The sequence below is a fragment of the Vanellus vanellus genome, assembly GCF_965231255.1.
Source record: "Vanellus vanellus genome assembly, chromosome: 3".
Lineage (NCBI taxonomy): Eukaryota > Metazoa > Chordata > Aves > Charadriiformes > Charadriidae > Vanellus > Vanellus vanellus.
The window spans coordinates 3,151,861-3,174,027 of NC_138907.1; the positions used below are offsets into that span (position 1 = coordinate 3,151,861).

The 22,167-nt window shown below is 39.4% G+C and overlaps 1 protein-coding gene across 1 annotated transcript; it reads left to right on the top strand.

Annotated features, from left to right (window-relative positions):
• Positions 1-624: 624 nt before the first annotated feature.
• Positions 625-22,058, top strand: CFAP36 (cilia and flagella associated protein 36). Its single transcript, XM_082480874.1, has 10 exons — positions 625-808; positions 5,846-5,910; positions 6,802-6,903; positions 7,804-7,918; positions 8,879-8,966; positions 10,215-10,266; positions 12,181-12,307; positions 17,972-18,141; positions 18,559-18,714; positions 20,273-22,058. The coding sequence occupies exons 1-10, from the start codon at positions 694-696 to the stop codon at positions 20,357-20,359; spliced, it is 1,077 nt and encodes a 358-aa protein (XP_082337000.1). The 5' UTR covers positions 625-693; the 3' UTR covers positions 20,360-22,058.
• The last annotated feature ends 109 nt before the right edge of the window (positions 22,059-22,167 follow it).

The window sequence follows — 22,167 nt, forward strand, 5'->3', positions numbered from 1 at the left end:
GTTCTACAGTAGACAATACCTTCATACTACTAATAGTCTCAGGGCACAAAACTGGCTGGAGAAATGGAAGCACTGATGTTGTAAAGGCAGTTAAAGTGACCTGCAAAAGGAAAAACCAAAGGTTTTCCAGTGCAGTATCTGATTAAAATTATGAAGTTAAGCACTGCCGATCAGTTATTTTTCTGCAGTGAAGAGACCATTGGTACCTTTGAGATGAAAATAAGTGAGTCTACACACTTGCGCACCGAGTCTTTATGCAGGTAAAATCTCATTAGTGTCTATGAGAGTTTTTCTTGAGCAAGAACAGGAGCAGAGCCTGAGGTGACTAACTGGAACAACCACTCTACCACTGTTCCGCAATTGCACGACAAGCCCTCTAACGAGGATAGAGTTGGAAGAGGATGAATAGTTAAGAGAGTTTTGTTTTGGTTTTCCTTTTAACTTACCAGTAACACACACAAGTAAGGCACGCATTTTTCCATCATCCGCCACATCTTCGCAATCACAACTGTGATTGACGGGACGGGACGGGACGGGACGGGACGAGGCGCGCGCGGGCGGCGCGGGGCCCACGTGAGGCGGCCGCCCGCCCCGTGACGCCGGTTGCTATAGCGACGGGCGGGCGCCCTAGCCGCCGCCGCCGCTGCCGCGTTCGCGCGCCGCTGGAACGTCCCTCCCGCGGCGGCCCCGGCGATGGCGGCAGAGGAGGAGGGCGACGTGGAGTGGGTGGTGGACACCATCGCCGGATTCCTGCGGGGGCCCGCCTGGTCCATCCCCATCCTGGAGTTCATGGAGCAGAAATGCGAGGGTGAGCGGCGGGGCCGGGCCGGGCCGGGCCGGGCCGACCTCCCCTGAGGCCTCAGCCCACCGCCGCCCGGCCCGGGGGACGGGACGGGGCTGCGGGCACACGTGAGGGGCCGAGAGGCTGTACGGCGCCGGGAGGCTCCCGGGGCGGGGGGACACGCCAGGCCCCGCCACGTCCGCGGCCCTGGCCCTGGCCCCGGCCCCGGTCCCGCACCGCGGGGGTTTTGTGCGGGCAGCGGGCGTTTGGCACATCAGGTCGGTGTTCGCGGCGGTCCCCGCAGGCGCCGTTCGAGGGTGGTCCACGCTGAAGGCTCGGCAGGGTTTTCATAGCCATAGTCTGCGCTCTCCCACCCCTTTTAGGGAGGGGGTGCCTGGCTCTCGGAAAGTCGGTCTTCCCTGAGCAAGCCATTTTTCACGATGTGGCACTTTGCCTTCATTAGCTCGTACAGGGGATTACGGCATGAGCTTACAGTATGACACCCAAGCGTGTTCTTCATTCTGCTGCGTGTAATACCCTGACGTGGCTAGAAAGCAGTTAGAGGCCTTTAATACTTTTTAACAGCTAGATGTTTTTCCTTAGGAAACTGGACGGTACAATTAAAATCGCTGTCTGGCCGGAGGAACAGAAGAGTAGAAGGCCCAAAGTTAAATTCCTGCAACTTTGTGAACATGGGCAGTTAGAAGATGAGAAACCATAAGTTATTACCTCTCAAAAAATGATAGCACTAAAATGTCAATGGTTATCAGTTATGTTTTGTAGGCGGCCCTGTGCATGAGTTTAGCTTGGAAGCAACTCTAGTTAAACTTCCTTTTCTTCCTCAAGAAAGAGCTGAGGGAATCATGGAATAATTTGGGGAACAGCCTGGATAAACTGGAAGTACAATCAGTGGGGGTGACATGACTGGGATAGACCTGTAGCTCTATGTAAAGGTGCTTGAGGAGACCCATATAGGTGTATGTATGTAGTGAGGAAAGAAGGAAATACACTTTCTGCAGTAGAGATCTGGTTAAATTAGTTTTGCTACTTACAAACAGAACAAACTTGCTGCTGCAAAAGAACACCTGGATACTTACGGTAGCAAAATAATTACAGTTTGGGCAAGTCTGAAAGCATTGCCTAAGTCCTTTAGAAAAACAAATTTTTTGTGATTATTGGGGAAAAAAGTGTGTTTGAGAACATGATGGCCTGTGATCCTACACAGCCTGCAGACATTCACGCGTGAGAAGTATTAAAGCATGTTGCCATAGATTATTTTAGGATAACTTTCTATGGCTACTGTGAATAAAATCTGTTGCTTTAGTATCACCTGGCAGGATGTAGGATGCGTTAATAATTATAACTTTAAAATAATGAAGTCATGGAACTAAGGCTTCCAAATACATTTTATTTCTAGGGACTTATTAATATCAAGCTCAGAGTAGAATGGTTTTTACTATTAAAGTATTCTACCTGCTTGTGCTTACTCCTTCCTCCTCTCCATCCTGCTGTGGGCTCCAGAACAGCTTCTGTAATGGTTGGCCTCAGAGGGGCCTGCTGTGTCTTTTGCTGTGCAATCATTCTTGTTAGGGTCCATTAAGAATTCTTATTCACATTCAATGAAATGGATGCACCTCTGATTCAGATCATAGCTTCTAAACAAGGTGCTTCTCACTTATCCTGAATCATTTCTACCCTTCCCAAGCTTTGCATGAGGCAAGATCACCGTGAGTCCGTGCGCATTTTCCTAGTATACTGGGAAATGAGAAAGGCAAAGCTGCTAGGCTCTTTACAGCTAGAAAGTAATAGAGAAATCTAGGCTAGAACTTTTCTCTTGAGAAGTCTGCCTAAACTCGAGGTCGGTCAAGCATTTTGATTATCATGCAAGGGGTCTAGGTTTAGGGATCGGGGGAACCGATTATCCCTCTCTGGAGCAATGATCTGTCTTTAGAAGGTTGAGGGGAATTTACTGGCAGTAAGAAGATTTATAGAACCGCTGTAAATTTCCATGTAGTGTGAGGCAGCCTTGTTTAATGGTTGGTTCCTGCTGATTTGTTTCTACATAAGAAATTGGAGGCACAAAGTAGAGAAATCACTTATGGTAAATGATATTCCAAGGCATCATTTGTGCTACAGAGTGCTGTTGGACAACTCTCAGAAGCTATTGAGAAAAAAGAAAAGGCTAAGGAAGTGTTACTGCAATGCTGGGGTTGCTAAGAAGCACAGTTAAAGAAATGTGAAGTTTTATTTGCAGATATCTGTGCTATTCACTTTTCCTTTCTATAAATGTACTGTGCTGATTCCACTGCTGTGTTTTTGATTATTTTTTTTTTTTAACTGAGATATTTTGTCAGGACAGAATTCTTTTTTGTTCCCAAAACATTTAGTCTTCGGGCTGAACAAGCAAATTAACAACACTTTGATTAACTGACAATAATTCGTGATACCTCAAAAGTAGAATTTGGGTTTTGGTAATTGGTTTGTAAGGAATTTATTTTGGAACTTACTTAGGCAAAGTCCTTGCACTTCAACTTATAAATGATCCTAATGATTTTCTATCTGTTGATAATTGTTTGCTTTCTCTCTCTCTCTCTCTCTCTCTCTGTTTTCTTGGGGACTTGATTAATTTCTCATGGCTTAGCTAATTTCCTTTTATGTGGCTGTGAAACTGAAGTTAAATCCGTGGGTATGTATTTAAAGCAAGAGGGCTTTTCAGTTTTATTCAAATGTTCCCAGGTATTAATTGAAACATAATTTGGACATGGATAAGCCTGATAATAGTTCTGAGCAGCAGAAGATAAAGACAAGGTACAAAAGAAGTAAACAGATATTGCTGCCTGTGACTCCCTTCCCTCCCAGTACAGAGCTGCCTCACCAGTCAGTGAGGACTGGGGAGGGAAAGAAGAATTCCCTCAGATTTGCTTCTGGCTCTTATCCACAAGGTGAAATGAGTCAGTGGCCCAGTCTAGCAGGGAAAACTCAAACTTGACTTAACTCTCATCCCGTTTGAGGCGTCCTAGTAAAGATTTTCAATTCTAACAGGAAAATGATGAGTTTGTCTCCCAGGATATCTGAGTCCCCTGGCTTATCTTGGTACGGTGGTTCTTCAGATCTTTGTTCCTGTCAGAAGACCAAAGACTCTGTGCCAAAATATTAAGGAAAATAACGACTACATTATTTAGGAGCCCTGACTCAAGAAAATCCAAGGTCTCCATTCAAAGTACTCCTTAATGCCACTTAACTGGGAGGAGATGCTGAGTTGCAGCTTGCTTTACTTGGCATTTAACTTCATCCCCTTTTCATTCAGAGCCTCAGAACAGATAGCAGCTTGTGCGGGCTTTGTGCACTCTGCTTTCACTGTCGTCCTGCAGCTGTGGAAGGAAGAGGAAGAGGACTTGGAAGCATCCCCTTTGTAGTGTGAGGCTAGCTGTTGGTATGGACACTGACTGAGGAGTGACATCCCTGTGTCACCCCCTCCTTCAGGTGCCCAGGGCAGGATGGAACAGTAGGAGGTAGAAGGGAACAGATAAGACTAAGTTTGGGGTCTGCAAGAGCTATAAGGGAGGTGGGAGATCCCCTAGGAGATGCAGAAGACAATAGAGGAAGTTAAATGTCTTCACACTCTTGGGTTTGGTAATATGGTGGTTGCCATAGGAGCTGAATTTTTTTAGAGTAAGATTTGTAGTACTTTTCCTACCATTTTAATTTATTCCTAGATATTTAAAAGCTTTTCTGTTGTTTGTTGTTTTTTTTTTTTTTTTAAATCCCTTTCTTAAAAAAAAATTCCCCTGTGCAAAAATGAAACAAAAGCAAATGTTGGTTTTCCAGATTGTCATTTAAAAGTTTCCCTTGCTGATTTAGGGGCCCTGAACGGTTTGATTAGATTTCTATCATTGCATTGCTGTAAATTGTTAGAAAGTGATGCTCGTACTTTGTTTTGCATCTTGCATCACACCTTATCAAGGTTCAGAGCGATGACATTGCCTTGGGGCTGTTACAGCTGGGAAATGATGCTTTCTAAAAGTCGCTCTAAGTTTGTGTGAAGGATATACAAATTCAATGTGCACCAGTACCATCTTCCACCAGAGATCTCATATATATATATATATATGAAGAATAAATCACACTCATTCATCAATTTAAGCAGAATTCCCATTCTTGAAGTGACTTCAAAGGATGTACATGGGAAGTGACTTGTCCAACATGGACTGGCTAAACTTGAAGGGGGTTAAGGAAGTCTTATTTCTAAGTCTCTGCGTTTATTGTTAGGTTTTACATTACCTGTGTTCATTGTTGACAAGATAAAAATGTAAATTAACAAAACCCGATCACCAGTTTTCAGTTTCTCTTTTTGTTTCTGCTTCTTCCATCTGTTCTGCAGTGTAGAGATCATTAGCTTGATATTTCCAGTCAGGAGTTCTTCATGTGAACTTATATGAATGTGATTAATGTGGCCTATACTATACAAATGCCCATTATTGTCTAAATCAGGATAGTTATAATTAAAAAATAACTTACCTACACCAGATTTCCTCTTTGGGTTTATCTGTTTTTATGCAGGCAAGGTCTCCTTTTCCTGCATCACCTTGGCTTCTTGCTAAATGAATGGAATTTTTAAAAATTTGATTTAAGTCATTAATACATCCTCCACGTAAAATCCAGGGAGAGAAATTTCCTGCTTTATGTATGTGATCTGCTGTCTTAGAACAACCTTACACAAGTTCATGTGGTAGTTCTTATATTAAATCTTACTTTTTAGCATACGTATCTGCCGAATCCTCAACTTGCTTAGAAATCTGTGTTATTATGAAGATATGTTTTCCCAGTATTTTGAAATTTAATTACATCAAATTACCAAAAGTACATGCTTAGCCTGAACGTGTGGAAAAATACTTTATTATTATTAATAATCATGGCCTATGTTTTCATGTGATTAAATATATTACCTTGTAAAGTTTAATCTTTCTCTTTAAGGCATAAGTTAATTTGTGGTATGTATTTAATGTCCTAGTCCTTAAACACTAACTCCAAAATGTGTGTGTGTTTTGGTTTGGTTTTTTACAGTTTTTGACGATGAAGAAGAAAGCAAGTTGTCTTATACAGAAATTTATCAGGAGTACCAAGCTCTGGTGAGCATTATTCACTATTTGTGGTAGATTTCTAAGAAATATAATGTAAATTGTTAAAGTAATATTTATAGGAACTTCTAATTGTGTTATCTTTGTTATTTAGAATTTTCTAATATTGTCAGTTTTGAATCATAGTTGTCATATGCATTTTCAGGCTTAAACAGCAGATACATAGAAAATAAACTTTAACACATAGTAATATCTCTTATGCTGTGTTACATACTCCTCATTAAAATTAATATATCTGCTAATAATTTTAATTTCATTAAAATTGATATATCTGTACTTATAAGATTGATAATATTCAAGTTAAAATGACAAACAGCACAATGTCTGAGAACGTGTATAACGTATTTTGTTCACTAATAAATGTGGTAAATTTTTTTAATTAACTTTCAATTATCAGAAAAAACTACAGATTTTTGGGGCATGCTTAAAATACCTATAAACCAATGTATGCAGATTTCTAAAATATTTTTTTTGTAACAAGGTTTGGTAATACTTAATGTTAAAAAGCATCAGTTGAATAAATAGACCAACATCCAGTTTTGCTCTGACCCTGAAGGGTTTCAGTCACACAGACTGGCAAAAAGCCTTTTACCTACAGGGCAAAAAATGATGAGGAATACTAGCCAGGAGTCTGGGGAAGAGGTAGATAAGTGAGATTCTTGGAAAATGCAGAAGGTAAGTTAAGTAGTAATCAGATTTAGCAATAAAAATGCTTATTTTGAACAGTTAATGAAAGTAAATAAAGCCTGACATATGATAAAAATCAGTTATGCTATTGCAATGATTTTCCTTTGAGTTTAAAAATTACAATGTCAGCAGAATTATGAAAAAAGATCATATAATTCTTAGGGATAAACCTCTTAGGCTTATACTTTCTTACAGGTTGAAAAATTATTAGAAGACTATCTTAAAGAAGTTGGAATTAATGAAGAGAAATTTCAAGAAGCTTTTTCATCTCCTCTTGCAAGGACACACACTTCACAGGTAAGTTTTCCTTTGTTTAGGGATATATAGATTTAATTTTTAGCGTTATATTTTCACCAATATAGCAGGGTGAAGATGAAACTTTGAAAAGTTTTCTTGTTAAAACTGTAATTGTCTAAAACATAATGTGTTTGTTTGTGTTATGAACATTGGCCGGAAAAATGTCCATCTTGAAAATACTGACAGGTGTTTGCGTGGTGTCAGACACCTTTTGAGATTCATTTTCTATGCTTTGTATTTTCTAAAACAAGCCACTAAGCCTGGGGTGTTTCTGCCACCTTTATTTGCATATCTGTCAGCTCTATGGTAGTCTTCAGTCCGTTTACACTAGCAGACAAACTTGAAGATTAAAACAATAGACATATTCCATAAAATATATTTTCCTCTGATTTTGTAATAAAAATCTGTAAGATCACTTGTCTTGAGAACAGAATGCATTGTTACCCAGCCCTTCACCAGCTCAAAGACATCTTTTAGAATTGACTCGGGTATATTGGGCAGAGGAGTGGGAGCTTCTGCTGCCAGTTTAAATTGGGCTTTGTTGACATATCTCCTACTAGATGTGTAACAAGCTTCTTCAGGGTGCACATTCCTCACGCAAGCTTACACATTTGTTCAGGAAGTCAAATGAATTGCAGTTGTAAACTTACACTGGGAAACCCTCCAGCTTTTGTGATAATATTATTGTAGACATGTTGATCTAAAGATGTAAACCATTGAATTCTTTTCTTGACTATTCGCTCAACTTGTATATCTGGAAAAATAGACAGATAGGAGAATTAAATATAATTATTAAAAACGTGCTCCACAGAATTTAAATCTTAATATAATTTCAAGCATACTGAGAGGGTTATGATTTCTCTAGGGTTTTTAATTTTGTGCGTATCTTCCCTCCCATAGGCCATTTTGCAAACAGTGTTGGCAGCAGAAGATTTTAGACTATTTAAAAACATGATGGTCCAGAAAAATATTGAAATGCAATTGCAAGCTATTAGAATCATTAAAGAAAGAAATGGTAAGAAGTGGTAAATATGGGGTTTCACTTCTCTTCATCTTTTTAGCGTTCTTTTGATGACTATGTATAGACTACTGGTTCAGTTCCAGTTCAAGTTAATGGAAAACATTCAGTTGATTTTACTGGGACCGGGATTTCAATACTTAGTTCTTGGCTTGTATTCTCAGTGACATCTGTCTATGTTCCTTTCTAGATTAACAGATTTTTCAGTGCTGTTTGTCTAATTTTTTCTGTGAAATTTGATTTAGTTTTTTGTTAGAAAATTTCAGTGGTAATTTTGAGTGTTAAGCAATTATATCAGTTCATCAACAGTGACAATATTGATAGTTTGAATTATGCTACTTGCATAGCAATGATGCTGTACTATCTGCCGTGCTTACTTTGCAATTCACACTGTAGAGCTGTGTATGAAAAACCCATATAGAAAGCAGCATGATGAAAGCTATGACTTCTAATACATGCATGCTTTTAAGGAAGAGAGAATAATTTACACCTAACTCTGCTGCTCTGTTGATATTTCTGAAAGGATTTTCATCTACCCACTCCTTTCTTCCATGTCTTTAGTCTTACCATTTTGGTTTCTCTTCTTAATGCATGCATGCTTTTTCGGAGAATAATTTTTAAATTTCAACTTTCATATAACAGCTAAATTTGCAAACGGTTCATTAGCCATGGCTGAATTGCAGTCTCTAGGAAATGCCATATAATGGTCAATTCAGAGTGTGGCTTATGCTTTACCCTTAGGTGTCAAAACTTTCATAGTTCGGGAACCTTTGCCTTTTTGCTACTAGCAGCTCGACACCCAGGATCTAGAATCTTTTTGGAAACAGTTACAGAGAGGAAGAATCAGATGGTTTGCACTTTCTTTTTTTCTCCTCTCTGCCTTGAAGAATGATGCCAAGTGGAGTAGAAAATAACTTTCTTTAGAGTAATGCATAAATTTTGCCATTTTTTTAATAGGTGTGTTGCCTGACTGTTTGACAGAGGGTTCAGATGTATTCAGTGAAATTGAACAAGAAGAAATGAAAATACTGAGAGAGGTTCTAAGGTAAAAAAATGAATCAGTCCTACTCTGTACATTATTTTAAAATAAAAAATAAAGGTATATAGGACCTAACTCTTTCAGCCTTTTCCAGGAAACCACCTTCATCTTGCAGATGACATGAATGTTCTTGTCAAAATCCTACCTAAGAGAAAATGAATGCTGCTAGACAGTGGGTATGATCAGGAATATTTAAAGACTGCAAGATAATGGCTCTGCCATGATGAACTGTTTTGGTGATGCATGGAATGATGTGCAACTTTAAGAGCCCCATCATTTCCATTCTCCCTGAATCTCCAGGTAGACCTAAACTCAGACTTGGGTTAGATGTCTCTGGACAATAGGAGCACACTAGCTGTAATCCATTTGGGGAACACCCTAAACGTTAAAGCCTTGGAAAGGCAAACTCTGCTTTTGCAGTAGGCTTTATTCCTTTCTACAACTTCCTTCTTAGTTGTGGTCAATGACTGTTGCTATGATCTAAGAAGATAAGTGAGGACTGATACAACTTCTATTAGATTCTCCTCCACTCCCAGTTCACATATATATAAACATAATCTTAAACAAATTGTAGCAGATTAATCCATACATGTTATGTTAAATTATGCTATTTTCCCTCTGTATTCCGGAAATACTTCCCTTCCTGTCTTTAAATGAGCAAATGAAACAAGGGATAGATAGGCTGTGGCAATTGAAAAGGCACGGGCTCCGATATGCAGGATTGAAATCAGCTTTATTAAGCAAGCGTGCTCTTTATATAGTTTTCTACCAAGGCCAGTAATTTTCTACTTTACTTGTTTACACCATCGCGTACTCTAAAAGATCACGTTCCCACTGAAAAGGGAATCTCTCTTCCCTGTGAGCATCACCCTCCTTATCTAAGGAGTAGCTTCACACAACTTCATCATCTGCCAAAACAGTGCTGCAGCTGCTTATTCCTCCCTATTAGTTCTACCACACTTTAACCCTTCTTTTGCCTCAGTCCCCACAATAGGCCCTGGAAATTCTTACGCAATAATTTTTGCACAGGGAAAGACAGACTGAGGGTGGTGGGTTCTCTGTGTTTATCATAATTATTTATTTCTATTAGGAGTGCATTTTCATTTAAGTCATGGAAGTATTTGGGGTACTAACAAATTCATATTATCTTGTAATTGTTTTGATAGTCCTCAAATATTTAAGCAGTGCTAAATTTGCCTAGAAGTCACTAATACTAAAGAAGTTTTGAGTATTTACTTGTATTTTGTGTTACAGAAAATCTAAGGAAGAATATGAAATAGAGCAAGAAAAAAAGAGGACTGAAGAAGTGAGTATCTTACCTTTCCAGATGAGTTGTGTTGGTGATTAAGAAATACTCTGATATTCCTATCCTGGGTGTCAATTTAAGGCAAAATTTACCATCCTAAGCAAACAAAAGGTCTGTCAGGAAGGTCTTAAGACAATTCTTTTTGAAACGTCTTTTCTGTTGTTTGTTTTTCTTGATGGTATGGTTGACACTAGTGCTATACATGATACCATTAACCATCAGTCATTTGGTGGAGGTCATATGATAAGCATATTCCCTCTTCAGTATCTGAATTCTAAAATCCTGGTAACGGATGTCAACCTTTCAGATCCAGAGAACGTTTGAATTACTAATATTGTCAAGATCAAAGAAACTTCAAAGTATAAGCTTCTTAGAGATTACAGCAGTCATCATCCTTCAGGAATTTTAAGGATCACTTCATAGACAGTATAGTTATTCATTAAGTCTGCACAATACTGCTAGAAGCTAATCACCAGGAACCAGAAATCCTCTCCAAGTTAGACCATCGCTTGGTCTCCATCAGAGTAAACGATGTAGGAAGGGAACTGAATGTAAACAGGGACTGGCTAAATTGCCATTCATTCAGCAACTGAGAAACAAATTAAAATTGAAATCAACTACAATGGAAGCATGGCATTAAACCTCCTCTTCACTGGGAAAACATTTAAAAAATGATGGAGTTGTAGTTTGTTTCAAACGGGAGCAGATTTGTTCTTCTATTCTTTTCTGTCATTTGAAAATTAAGCATACTGAATTTGAAAAAGCACTGTTTCTTCAACCTGAACTGACAAAGGAAACTGCCTGGAGACCAAATGTAGCTACTACAAGAGGCTGACACTATTTCCAGTCCTGCTCCCCAGTTCAAACCCATGATAGGTGCAGATGACAGCTATGCTGCCGAGTGCAAGTCTTGAACAGTTGGGATACTCTACCAAATTAAACCTCTCTCCCAGTGTCTGACACTGTAGAAAAGTGGTGACAAAACTTTTCTTTCCCATATTACAATGATAGATTCCAGGAAATTCTGGATTTCTACTGGATTTCTTACAAAACAACTGGGAAAATCAAGCTTTGGCTCATTTTAAGAATTCAAGTTGTATTAAGATGCAGGTTTATTCAAATTTTATAGACCAGCCAAGAATATCTATATTGTTGATAAACAAGCCAGATTGCAGAGGCCCCAGTCCAATTCATCTGGACAGAGATGATGGTTATTGTTCAATAATATGTTTTTGTTAGAGAATGTTTTAATACAAAAACATTTAATATTTTGAATGCTGGGGAGTTCTGACATGAATTAGATGGTTGATGAACAGTGTAGACGTTTTCTGGACAAATCCCAGCTGGCTTTACTGTTTTGAGAGGTGGCTTGCATTGTCAAGATTTCCCAGACAAGCGTAAAAATGAAACAGTACTGTCAGAGATTATCCAGACCTGTTGCTTCCATTCAACCGATTATTCCTCTATTTCTGGTATATGGTCCTGGTTCTCTTATCGTATTGTATTTCGCTGGTAGACAGAGGTCTGCTTGAAAGTCACAGGTGAAATATGGCAAAAAAAAAAAAAAAAAAACCAAACTCAAAACACAACAACCCTGCGTTATCTATTTGTAGCTGGGAAACAAAATACCAGTTTACCTAATATTCTAAATTCTGATTGTTGATTAGGTAACAGGTTTTGAACTAAAAAAAAAATGCTGACTTATGACTATAAGCCACTAAGAACCTTCCTATTAGTAAAACAGAACAAGTAGTTTGCTTTTGTTGACTTTTAACAGTGCAGTATGTAGTGTAAACAACATAATTTTAACTGAAAGTTCTTTTGGGAGCTCTCTTTGTGTTGACAGTTTAATGCCTGAAGTACAGTGCTAGGAAATGTAACGCTTGGTTTTGTTTGTTTGCTTTTCAATTTAAGGCACATGATAAACTTAAATCACCGGATGTTACCTGCAGTCTTCCAGGAGATTCAAAAGAAGCGGTAAAAGTTAAGAAATCCACTGAGGGAGCTGAAGATTCTGAAGAAATTCCAAAATTTCCATTAGGTAATTCTATGGGAAAGCGCAATGCGGAGTGTGCAATGTGATGCTATTTTCAAATTATTGAAGAGTCCACTCGTATGAAGATTTTAAGGACTTGGCTGGATAAGGCTGCAAATAAACCATCCTAGCTTTGAAGTTAGCCCTGCTTTGAGCAGAGTATTTGCCCTAGGCGGCCTGCAGAAGTGCCTTCCAACCTGAGTTCCTTTATTATTCAGTAGTGTTATAAGTCATCTCCAACTGGAGGAGAAATACAGGAGTCTAACAGCAGGTTTTATCTTTCAATTTACTGTGCCTGTGCTGCCATTACTGTTAAGAACAGTATGTTCCCTATAAGTAATTAGGAATTATTTACTTAAATTGTCATTTGTCTCCCTGTATGTGGCCATTATAGATTTAATTTACAATTGTACAACATTTCTTGACAGCAGTCAAATATTTCTGAAGGAACCAACCTGAAACTGTTAAGATTCATTCATGCTGAATTGTCAGACTACCAAACTGAATCTTTCTGCCTTTGGTTCAGATTTTTGTTACTTGTTTTAATCTTTCAATTTTATTTCTTTGTTTTTGAGTGGGATTTTGGCACTTACCAATGTACAATGCCACGGAGAGCTCTTTCAAGTAGTCTTGAACTTTACCTAAGTTTTGTAGTGAAAATGGTCTGAATTGTTTTGTAGGTGATTATTTACTGGGAATCAGTGGTTGTGATGGAGGTACTCTTGGTATGTTTGTGTTGCAGCTAAAGCACAAGGGTGCTGATCTGGTCAGGAAAGCAGGAAAATTCTTAGGTGAAAAGAAGCATATATATGTGTGTATACATGCACACACGTATATAGGTAGGTATGTATATACACACACATATCTATGTATATCTTCAAAACCAGCTTGCATCTTAGTGGGATTTGCTCTCTTAGAGTTTGTGAAAAATTTGCAACTTAATATTCTAAGGTCACTTCCAAGAATATAACTCTGACTTCGGGAAATAATAGTCTGTGCTGTCTTTAGTTACATTTTTCCTGTGTCTCGTACTTGACTTTGTATGCATTCACACTGGAATTTTCATATCACAAACACTTGAGCTGGATACTTTTAGCCTTGGTAGTACCTTTGGGGACTTACTTGCTCCTTGCTTTTTCATTTGATGGCCATTAACAGATGAGGTGGTTGTAGGACCCTCTGTTCTTTTAAACTCTTTCACATTAGGAAACTTAAAGAATTAATTGTGTCACTGACCTTTTAAATATCTTATTTAAATATTTAAAAGAAGAGGGGGGAAGATATCTTTTTTAAATATCCCCCCCTTATCCCTTCTGTCCTTCTGCTGAGGTTTTCTTACATTTATTTGAACTGTTCTTCTTTCCCTTCCACCCTCGGAAGTATGCAGAAGGCCTGTAGGTATACTCATATTCTTCTCTTCTCCCAGCCCGCTTTTACTCCTCTTTTTTTTTTTTTTTTTGCATAGTTGTGCCACCTTGCAATGGCACCACTAAACTATGTCTATGCTGCAGTGGTTGTTTTCCCGTGTCAGGAGGAAGGTGCATGCCTAGCAAGTGTTCTGTCTGCAGAACTTAATCCTGTGCTTGAGAGACAGGAGATCTTTGAGCTCAGGGGTCAAGACTTCTTAGCACTGAGTGCAGCCCTTCTTCTGTGATGTCCAAATGCCTGCTTAGCTGGTGCTGAGCATTCCCGTGCTCTTTAAATGCCAAAGAAGAGACATGCCTACAAAAGGTTTCAGCTCCTTGGAAACTGCCTTCATCCTTGTAGAACTGGAATCTTATGGCAGCATAGCTGTCCAAAGAGGCTACTGAGAAAGTTTGTGACAGCTTATCCTCCAGTATCACCTTTTGGAAGAGTGATTTTGGGTAGTGGTGGCAAAAATCAAGAAGAATCTGTACTGGGGAATCTTCTTCCAGACCCCTTTCTCACACAGAACCACGGACTGGCCTCCAGACCAGGCTGTTACTACCTGCTTCCAATACATGTGCTCCCAACTAAAGGTTTGTCTTGGAAAATGGGATCATATCCTCTGCTTGTTTCCTTTCAGTTCCAGCTACAACTCGGAATGGAAACAGCAAGAACCTTTCACTAACAGTTTGTGCCTCTGTAGGGTGGCAGAAGAGCTGCTCTCCTCTCACCTCAGTCAGTCCTTGACCCTCACAGCCCACCAGACCTTTGCTGGCATCCTGGCTCCATGTTCTCACTCACAGGGCCGCATTACCGAGGAAAAGGACAGCTGGTCTTTCTCGACGCAAGCACAGGGAGGAATCCCAAACCTAGGGAGTATCGGCTGCCTTGGCAACATGGCCCTTGCGTGAACCAGTTCTTGCAGTCAGGAAAAGGAAGAACTCTTTTCCTTTGTTTTTCATTCCCTCCAGTCTGCCCTACGTTTCTCTTCCTTCAGATACACAGTGGTTTTATTATCTTTTGCTACTTCCCTTTCACCTTGAGACCCAAGATTGCAGTTTGTGGGATCCTTCAAGTTTTCCACTGTATAATGAATTGTAATTTAATGGTGGTCGCCTTAATTTTCTTAATTTCACTTTGGTGAGGCCCTTACAAATAGTTTACAGATTAGAGCTTGCAAAACCATTCCTCCAGTACTTTGACCACTCAACTTGTTTTCCTACAGAGAGATCAGAAGGGTGAATTTCATAATAAAGGTCATGCTCAACACCTTGGAGTGCAAGTGACCTTCCATCATTCTTAGAGGACATTTTCCTTTCTGGGTATCTGCTGCTTCAAAAGTTGTACCCGTGTTTGCACTGAGCTGCATGTATCACACAGATAAAAAGGATGCAGCATCTGCTGGAGTGGTCCTGGGTGCTTGTACTTTGAGAAGATTCTGAAGTAATTGTCCACATGGAAAAGAGTGCTGCTTAGTCACCCACAGCGTGAATGTACATATAGACAAGTTCTCAAAGGAAAAAAACATGTTACATACCAGTAACTCCTTGAGATGTGCTGTCTATTTGTACATTCACTATCCACCCTCCTTTTCTTCTCTTCTCAGTACCTTTTCAGGTTCTCAGGTTAAGTGACATTGAGGGTCCTATGATCACATCCTACAGGTACTGCTAAGACACAAACATCTCCAGCTTGAGTGTTTGCGATACAGGCAGCAACAGTGTAAATTTACATATGCACAACACATTTGAAAGAACTGCTTTCTGGTAAGTAGCTTTCCTTAACCATGAAGTTGGTTATGGTGTAGGTATTTGGCATGCAGTATGTGGATTTTTGGGGCTTTTTTTCTTCTGCTTTTCAATCGGAGAGCTATAGTGGGAGGATTTTTTTCTAGCAATTGTAACTCTGACCTCTCACAGTGCCTCTAAGAACTTTTATCCATCACAAGACATTATTTGGAGCATTGAGACTTTCAGCAGACATATTTCAGTGAAATGCAAATTCTTCAACTTGATCTTTTTTACATTTCTGCCCCAGTTTGTTTTCTGTACTTTGAATAACAACTCGGATATTATGGATAGACTCAAACTGACTGAATGCAGTAAAACTGGTATTTCCCTACCTGTATTCTCGCATCTATATTGATATTTTCAGGCATATTTTAAAGCAGTCAAAAGCCTCTTAATTTTTAATAGAAGAATAGTAGGAGCAGCAACTTACCTCACTTATGAGTAGTTGTAGGTCAAGTCAAGAGAAGTCTCAGTAAAGTTCTGAAAACATACCCTGCTGTTATAGTTTGAGAAACCCACAATAATTTCTTGTCATTTAGACAATTATTCTACCACCCGATGACCCCTCCCCAATTAGAAAGGGGAATCGAGGAAAAGACAAGGAAACCTGAGGGTTGAAATATAAACAGACTTAGTAGAGTGAGACTAGATAATTAACATTAATAACACCAAAGAACCAATATTGATCCCAATACCAATATAAAATATACAAGGATTATACCCAGCCAATTCCATCAGTAGGAAGCTGTGCACTCCCAGCAGTGGACAACAAATGTTGGACACTTGAAGCGCTGTGGCTTCGGGAGGAGGGGAAGGCCTCAGGGATCCAGCACCAGGGAAAGAAGTTCTCAGGATGGCAGCCATCAAGGGAGAGAGAACTTTGCAGCAAACTTTCTAATTTATATTGAATGTGATGTTCATGGTATGAAATAATCCTGTTGGCCATCTTGGGTCAAGTGCCCGGGTCTTGTTCCTCCTCATCCCTGCACTTGGCTAGCTCAAAAACACTGAGACCTTGAAACCCACATACCATAGCTGGCTATAAAGTAAGTATTTTCACAAATTCAGACACTAGTTCAGTCTTCTAAAAGTGTGGTTTTCCCAAGCATTAGAAGAGAAATTACTCCTGTGTCACTCAAACCAGGGCACCTGCTCTATAGTCCAGTGACTGGAGAGGCTTTGACTCAGACGTCAGTAATCATGGTGCCATCTCAGACACCATGCAGTTCAGTGGGATGCAAGGCAAACCTGTCCTTGGTACCTGCAGAGATATGAAAGGCACAGCTGGAGTCAGTACAGGAGTACTTGTCTTTGTCGGCACAGGCAGCATTTGTCCAAGAAAAAATCAAGAGGTGAACAGGGTATTGTGCAGGACTGCTGTCTTGCACAAGGTGAGGGACTAGATGGGGAGTGGAAGACACCAGACGTTGCCCAAGCCTTGTTTGCACATGGCTGCCCAGAGCTCCCCTGGCACCCACCAGCCACCCTGTCTGGGGCTCCAAGCCCTGCCAGTGCTTCCACTACGTCCTCACGCTGGGGCAAGGTTAGTTCTGAAGTGGAGTAACTGAGCTGTGTCAGTGTAATGCTTTGTACCTCTTGAGCTTCACTTCCACCCTCTCCTGTACAAGTTCACTTAAATACATTCTTTTCTGATTCCTTTCTCTGAAGCTGAAAGGTGTGAACCAGTACACTTGTACTTAGCTAAAGGGAACCTTACAAGCCGCTGACTACTGGCTCAGCTTGCCAAGACAGAAATTGAAAGTACAATCTCAATATGAACTGACTTTTGGAATACTGAGTATGAAATTGCATTCCAAGCATTTGACAATAATTTAAAATACCTCTACTGCAATGAATTAATGATATAAAGTGCTATTTTAAGATCTAAAGCAGCCTGGAGAAGAGGAGGCTCTGGGGAGACCTTATAGCAACTTTGCAGTGTCTGAAGGGCACCTACAAGAAAGCTGGAGAGGGACTTTTTACAAGGGCATGTAGTGATAGGATGAGGAGTGATGGCTTCAAAGTGGAAGAGGGTAGATTTAAATTAGAGATCAGGAAGAAATTTTTCACTCTGAGGGTGGTAAGGCACTGGAACAGGTTGCCCAGAGAAATTGTGGATGCCCCATCCCTGGAGGTGTTCAAGGCCAGGCTGGATGGGGCTTTGGGCAACCTGGTCTAGTGGGAGGTGTCCCTGCCCATGGCAGGGGGTTGGAACTGGATGATCTTTAAGGTCCCTTCCAACCTAAACCATGCCATGCTTTTATGACTTAATTGCTCTCACAGTGCAAATACAATATCTATGTTTCTCGAAAGAACGTTTTATTGATAAGAAGTGGATAAATGTGATTTTTTTTTTGATGGTTCCTTTTTCATCAGAAGAAACATCTGTATATTGGAAGAAACATCAATTTATATTTTTATTTGAGATATTTTTATTCTTTCTAACTGTTTTCTGTGTAAAATTGCTGTTTAGAGGAATCTCGGAAATCTGCGAGGGAAGACTTAAAACCTGTACGCCCATTAAAAAAAGGAACAGAAAACTTACCTCAGCCGTCTTCTACCAAAGGGAAAGAAGACATTAAGAAAAAGTCAGCTGGAAAATGTTCAGAAAATGCAGCACAAAAAGCTGGGGTGAAAGGACCTGTAAGTTTAAAACAAAAAAGACCCCCCCAAACATAGAACTAGAATGCAAAAAGACAGAATTACATTTAGAATATATATTTAAGATAGTATTACATTTAAATATATTTTTTTCTTGGATTGTGATCAGGTGGTTTTGGTTTGGGTGGGGTTTTTTAAACCAGCATGCAAATACTGTTTTATGGTATTCACCAGTTTAATTTGCATAAAGTTCAGATCATCATTCTAGTTTTAGAACAGAATTCAGCTTTCAGCCTTTGTGCCATGATAATTTCTTAGTGGACAGCGCTGGCTTGAAACTTCAAACTTGGATTTTCTTCAGCTAGTAATTTTGGAGGCAAATATGATCTAAATGCTTTTATCTCACAAATACCTAACTAAAAATTAACTTCAAAATGTATTCTAAAAAAAATATTCCAGAATTTATCAGAACTTGAAGAACAGCAGCTGAAGCAACGGGAGGACTACCTAAAGAAAAAACGAGATATGCTGATGGCTACAAAGAAGGAGTCAAGAAATAACATACTGTTACCAACAAACACTGACCAGAAAAAGGAGGAATCACCTCCTAAAGAGGTGAAGGATTCGAACATTTTAGTCATCCTGACCACTTTATAAAAAGCACAGATGATTTCAGTGAAGAAGTAAATGTTGTTGATTAATAATGTAGCACGATAAAAAAAAAAAGTGGTGGAAGTAGGAAGTATTTTCAAGTTACTGTTTTTTGCGGACACCTATAGGCTAGAAGCTTTAGTGGTTAAGTTAGCATTATTTCTCTGCAGTATCATCAAATCCACATTATTAATTTAAGTTTATGCATGGCTAAAATGCTGGCTCTCTCCTAATCTGTGACTTACTGTTTGGGCTGCCTTAAATCCCTGGGATGGTGTTTGGTTTTGGTTTTTTTTTGTGCATCTGAAGCGGGAAAAACATTTTTCTTTTGCAAAGTCTTATTTTACAGGGGTAGCAAATCTGCTCTGTTCTTTTGCTCTCTTTTGAGAGTTTTGTGCCTATTTCAAATGAAGCAATCCTTAACTTCTATCCATCCGCTGCTGGAATAGAAGTGACATGATGAGGATACAGGTTAGCAAGAGAAGGCACTCTGAAGGGTGGATGCTGCTGTCTACCCAGTTGCCTCCAACAGAAAAAGCCAAGTCTGGGGGAGGGTTGGAGAATGGTGCACTGTTGGAAGAGGTACAGCTGGCACTGAGCCCATTCTTCAAGGTCTTTTTTTTATACAAAAGTGTTCTCTGTTCAGAGATATGTGTGAAGTTACATAGTGAATTAACTGATACGTTCCCCGACTTAAAGCAAGCGCTAAAATCACCAAAATCCTTGCACTATGGGGATGATAGAAAACCTAATTGGGGAAAAAAGTAGTAGTTTCTTTCCCTATTAGAGGAAAGTACAGCCATAAAAAAACAAACATAATCCTATGAAAGGATAAAAGACCTCTATATTGGTAGAGCTTATAAAAAAAAAAAAAAAAAGGCAGCCCAATTCTTTTTTGTTAATCATTGTTATGGTTAAATAACGCATTTGCCACAAATAGGTCTGATCTACATTTATATGAAAAGAAGTGCTTGAAAACACTCAACACAAATGTGGAAACTACTGTAAGACCTTAAAACCCCCACAAAACAATGTGGTAACAGTTATGTTTAAAAAAAAAAAAAATTAAAATAGGTGCTCTGTAAAGAAGAGTAGTGATTTTTTTTAAGAGCAGAGATCTTCTGTTGCCCCAGGAATTTTTCAGAGTTGCTGAGTGTTTTACTATGCTCAGAACATGCCGAAAATACTGTTGATTGGGCAACTTCCAGAGCAACTAAGCAGCACCAGTTGAATTTGAGGATAGTCCTCTCAAAAAGATCTGTACAGTGCAGTGGAAAAAAGGCAAATTGCTGTAAAGAGCCAGTCATCCACATTAAATAATTTTTTTCTTTACAGTCTGGAGAGCAAGTGAGTTTGAAGGACTGCTGCTGCAGCCGCAGGTTTGCAAGTGATGTCACTTGGCTGCTGCCGTTAGAGAAATGGTGTGAGCTACCTGATGTGGCTCACGTGTTCTGTTAGCGGTCGGAGTACCTACCAGGAAAGCCATGCAGTTTCTTGCAGTGTTTTTTCATTCTGTTTTTAGGAAATGTCAGAAGAGAAGCAAAGACTTCTACAGAAGAGGAAAATGCTTGCAGAAAAACTAAAAGAAGAAGTTATTAATAAGCGGTAATTTTAAGAAGCTCATTGCAGAACCCCAAAACATAAGTACGTTTTTAGAATAAATTATATAAATAATAACTGAATGGATTTGTTTTCCAACATGATACTTAGTTTTATAGACCTTTCAGACAAGCAACTCGGCACTTATATAAATATTTAACATTACACTGAAATACACTAAGAACACCTATTTTCCAGAATGCTCAACAGTGAGGCCATTTAACATCACTACAGCATACAGATTTTCTAAAGTACTGGCCTCAGCCACTTGCTATTATGTAGAACAAAAGCAGATATTGCGATCTGTCAAAATAATTCCTATGTGAATAGTTCTGAACAAGTTAAAATTTCTAACTTTTTTATTTCTAAAATTATAGAACTTTATTCCTTTTACTAGATTATAAACAAAGTACTATTTTTTCAGCTGTACAGTGTAATAAAGTCTTAATTTCACAAGGAAGTGCAACTATGACCATCTTATTTTTCAGAAAGGTAATGCAGCTCAGAGCAGAGATATTTACATACTAATTCTGGATTACATTGTTTTACATACTTTTGTGGCAGTTTCCCAGTCCTTAGGTCCAATTTTGCTCTTGCGTCCAACTTTAAGTAAAAATAATTGCTTTAGTTAAAAAGTAAAAGCTAGGGATGTCACCAGCAATTTCAAGTTTCAAAGTAGCAGTCTTTAAAATCTTGTTTACTGCTTTGGCTCTGGCAGACTTAAAGGAGGCAGGTAAGAGAGGCTGTCCTGTGCACAACATCATTCCATAGCTGCCTGCAACACTAACTCACATTAAAAGAAACAACCCAACCAAGTCCAGTTTCATGTAACTTTTTATTAAAATAGCATTTATAACTGATACATGTTGGCAGATGTTCTTTTCTTTTCCAAAAAGAGTGGTAGTGGAAGGACCCCAGACACGGGAACAGGCAGAACCCACCAGGTCAGACGGGCAAACGGGGCGACAGCCCCAGACAAAAGCCAGTTAAAAAGAATGCTGTGTGTCACCTTCTACAGGGATTTTATTTTATTTTTTTTTAAATGGGACATCTAATGCCACTTTACACAGTCTTTTTCTAGTAACTATAAAAATTCATTACATTCTTGGTTTTGCTGTAAAAAAAAAACCCTCACGTTGGTCTGAATGTATTTTTTAAAGCTCCTGACAGTACTTCAGGGACGAGTTGGGCTGGTGGGGAACGGAGTAAGGATTAACACGCTTCAGTCACAGACTCTCAGAGAACTTGTTTTGGGTAGCTGTTAAAAAGAATCAGGACAACTCAGGTCCACAGACCAGGCGACGCAATTTCTCAGCCTCAGGTTAGTAAAGGCACATACTGCGTAACTCTGCTGCTTGAGTAGCACGTATAGCGCTGGAGGAAGTTAATCATCATTACCGATGGAGAGAAAAGGCTCATCAAGAAGAAAACCAGATGATCATCAGCAGGAGAGCAAGCACACGGCGATGGCGCTGCAGCTACGCTTTACCAGCAAACAATTCCTCGGATCCTCTGTGTTCGGAGCTGACAGGGTGTTTCATCGCACAGGTGAGAAATCAGGAGTCCCATTCTTGGCTGCCTGGAGCCCGCAGAGGGCAAACACCATTGTCCCCAGGTCCACGCACAGGAACTGTCATCCATCAGAATGCTTGTGTCTAGCTCACCTGTCGGTAAGAACTCACACGTTCCCTTTGGGATTTCATCTAGTGGTATAGAGTTACTTTGAAAACTGCATGGATAACTAATCTTAAAAAATACTCTAAAACGGCCACATTTAAAATTCTGAGTTAACTTACCATGTACAACAAACCAAACAAA